Source organism: Buceros rhinoceros, unplaced genomic scaffold, assembly GCF_000710305.1.
Source record: "Buceros rhinoceros silvestris isolate BGI_N320 unplaced genomic scaffold, ASM71030v1 scaffold2590, whole genome shotgun sequence".
Classification (NCBI taxonomy): domain Eukaryota; kingdom Metazoa; phylum Chordata; class Aves; order Bucerotiformes; family Bucerotidae; genus Buceros; species Buceros rhinoceros.
Genome location: NW_010387696.1, coordinates 24,362 through 28,210, shown reverse-complemented (window position 1 = coordinate 28,210; position 3,849 = coordinate 24,362). Strand labels below are relative to the sequence as shown.

Below are 3,849 nucleotides of genomic sequence, written 5' to 3'. Positions count from 1 at the left end.
GAAAGAGTAGTTACAATCAGCACAGACACTGTCCCAATCAGTGTGCCATCACTGAGTAATGAGGTTACTAAGTAACCTGTTCAGTAAATTATCCTGTCAGTAGATGGCTAATCAAAAGTGCAATCACTAGAGAGATACATTTTCACTGACACAAGGACATCTCCTTTGTGTGTAAACAAACAAACAAACAGAAAACCATGAGGGTAGTTTTCAGTTCTGAAACTGGTATCTAGTTTTATGAAGGTTGGCAGCTGTATAACCGTATTTATGCATCTTTAGCTATAAGCTGGCATTGCTGCATAGATAACACCAGGGATACTAACGGATCAGTTTAATAGTAGAACTATGCTTCTCCAAACAGTAGCCCTCCATTATCATACCAAACAAATATCTCTAATAAAATGACTAAGGTAGTTTTCCCACTGATCTGAACAACAACATCTGAAACTTTTGGGACCACTCTTTCAAAAACTTTTTCTGACTTCTAAACTGCAAGGACATGAGTGATACATGCCTGACATGACTTCTGTGAGAATGATGATAATGAAACAGAAATGTAGCTTTTTTTCCCAGTAGCTAGAAAGTTTCAGTGGTATAGTTCATTTTGCAGTTTGGTGCTCTGTCTTTCATCAACACCTGTACATGCCCCCAAAAGACTGTTCTGCTTTGTCAAATGAACATCTGTATACTTGTGCAATTCAGTACCTTTCCGATGAAACTGCAGTGATCCTAGCAGACATATGGACTTAAGCATTTCTGTTGTGTACATTTCTAAGCAACACTGCAACTGGATGTATAGTCTACAGATTTCAGGATGAATTTCACCATCTTCCGGGCTGTAGTAAAAGAGAAAAAATTTAGTCAGGAATGGGACTGGAAGGACATGAGGGTCATCAAAACCCACTTCCCCAGCATCATAAACTGCTTCATAAACTACAAGCTGACTTTATATGATAAAATAACCCTGTTTCTACCAAACAATTGTTGGTATTTACAAGCTCTACAAAGCTCTCGACATAAACCAGCTAAACTTGGGTTGTCTTTGGTAAGATTGCATGCCCTTCTTTTCTCCTCTGGATATTCTGGAAAAGGGGTAAATAAGTGAATGAGATCTTTTCACCTCTTTAAAAGCTTTGGAATAGCATTTTCTGGTAGATTGAAGTGTTCTTCTGCCATCCAGTTTCATTACCCTTGGTCCTGGCTGCAGGAGGTTGCAGGGCCACTTTCACTGGCACTGTTCAGGTTCCATATCCTGGACCAGGCATATTCAACCCTACTCTGAAGACACCTTCATCAGAAACAAGTAAGTTTCCATAGCAGTCATTTGGTTCTACAGTTTCTGTTTGAATTTCTTCCTCACCCACGCGTCCCCCTCCATATTTAAATTAATAGTCATGATAGTGCACTGTGAGGAGAATGGGATGTTCAGGATTTTTTTCAGAAAAGTAGTAACAATCTTGAAAAAAAAAAAAAAGAAAGAAAGAGTAAACCTATACCTCCAATTAACTGCTTAGGACAGTCAGAAAATAATTTACCCAGATCCAGGAAATCATTCTCATGTCTGGCTGAAAAATCAGACTTTAAATCTCACTTATGTAGGCTGCATGGGCATAAAAATACTTTTAAAATTGTTTCTGTAAGTGCTAACAAAGTGGTTTATCCAGTCATACCTGACAAATAGGTTTTCAATGCTCCTTCCAAAGGTGCTTTCGATAGGGCATTAAGAGGTAAAATTGAAGAATTAGGATTTTAGCCATTCCACACTCAAAAATTCTTACTACTGTTTTTGCTACTTTGTGATCTTACATGGTAAGGTAACTCTCAAAATTGGACTTTGTAACAACTAGATCAGTCTTCTTTTCTAAATAACCTGAACTTAATGGCATTTCTGAATACTACTGCTAAGAAATAAAAAAAAATTTCATCACACTTTTGAATTTCTAGTGTATGAATAATATTAATGAAGCTTTCACAATAGAAAGAGTGCTAGTATTCTTTACAGTGGTTGAATTTTGTGCAGTTAAACTGATGCTTCAAAAGACCCTCCTGAGTGATAGTAGACATCTGGATTTCCTCACGGGTACCAAAGCAACTTACCTGCTAATTTATTTGCAGCAACACTAGACTGGGCTGCTATGATCAAGAAATTTCTTAATATCAATCTATCTAGGCCAAAAGCTTTGAGACCTACAGCAGACGATGTCTATTTAAACTAGTAAAATATGTTCCTTCTGACCCAAGGTAAGAGGTCATTATTTATACCTAGATCCAAGGTCCAGTTAAAATGCTAAGTCCAGCTCCTTTGTCATGAAAAAAGCCTAAAAACTGTGTTTTAAGAAAAATGTTATCACTCTGTGCTAATCCAATCTTACTGAAGTTCTGTTCAAATGAATACTAAAACCTGTTAATTCTTGTATTTGAGATTCATCATGAATTCTAACAAAGGAGACCATACATTGTCTAGAAAGTGTGCTCCTTCTGCCACTGACTGCAGTGACACCGAGGAACACTTACTCACACTCTGGGTTAAGAAAACAGGCCCAGTACAGGCGAGGCCCTGACACGTGTGGCTCAGTGAGCAGCAGAAAGGAGCAATCTCAAAGGAGTATTTGATGCAAGGACTTGCCATAACCTGCCTCCAATGAGGAAGAAACTGTGTGGTTTTTCAAGATCCTTAAGGGTTCCTGTCCCTTCAAGTGACATCAGAACCCAAATGGGACCATGAAGGTTTCACAGAATTGGTGAGAACCTTCCCGAAAGGAAAGAGCAACTTTAGCACTTCCACAGCATATGAAAGAGCACTACTGGTGTTTGTACATGCCAACAAAAACTGTTAAGAATCACAGTAGTGGTAAGCTGTACAGTCAGGAATGGCTAAACAAGCAAAAAATGCAGCCAAAAAAGAAAAAAAAGCAAGGTTCAAAAGGACTGAAGACTGAAAACAAGTCAGAGAGGACAAAGGAAGATCTGTCCCACCTGCCAATCCATTACAAAGTAGGCATCATCAAAAAGGCAGGAAATGACTGGAGTACAAATTACAGTTGTGGTGGTCTGTGTTAGTTCTGGAGCAGTACCATACACACAATAACAGACCTGCCCACCCTAAGAGCTTTCCTTCTTTTGCCTACACTATAATATGCACATTTCTCTTTAGCCACATCTACGTTTCTACTTTTAAAGTCTGCTTTGGTTAAAAAATTACAGTGTGCACAATATTGTACTTTCTGCATCTTGGAGTAAATATAGAATAAAGCTACAGCAGCAGAACAAAAAGGGTTCACCCTCAATACTCTGCAGATGTCTTTTCAGATGCTTTCTACGTTTCCTCCTATTCTCAGTGATCCCAACTCAGAAAACTTTTGATAGCCATAAGACCCTGAGAAATTTTCCTGCAAAATTAGCTACCTGACAGAATTTTTTTTTTTTAGTTATTGGGAGTCAAGTCTTTGACTGCATATGAAAACAGGTATTTCCCAGAAACAGGTCCATGATAACATCTCACATTCTTTTCAAAGGATAGCAACATAAATATTTTTAGTGACTGCATAAGCAGTAGTGTAATAAAATAAAGAATGCTATTTCTGCAATGCTGAGAATTATTCTTAGAAGACACACAGCAATTCCAACGCACATACATGCATACAAAATTGTTTTGGGATAAACTGAATTCGATTTTTTAAAAACAATACTTAATTGCAGACTCCTCAGACACTTAGAAGTTCTACTTTGTATATTACAATATTTTATACTTTTCAACGTTCTGTTAAGTATCTGTTAATCCTTGATTAATCCATAGTATCTAGTTCTGATTTAACAAGAGTTCAATTCCAATGTTCTCTGAAGTTGCGT

The 3,849-nt window shown here is 37.6% G+C and overlaps 1 protein-coding gene across 1 annotated transcript in view; it reads right to left on the bottom strand.

The window, feature by feature from the left end:
* Positions 1–769, bottom strand: part of RGS7BP (regulator of G-protein signaling 7 binding protein) — an 8,358-nt gene extending 7,589 nt beyond the window's left edge. Inside the window, 1 exon segment of the mRNA XM_010145494.1 lies at positions 706–769. Coding sequence (XP_010143796.1) covers positions 706–769 — 64 coding nt within the window.
* Between the last annotated feature and the right edge of the window lie 3,080 nt (positions 770–3,849).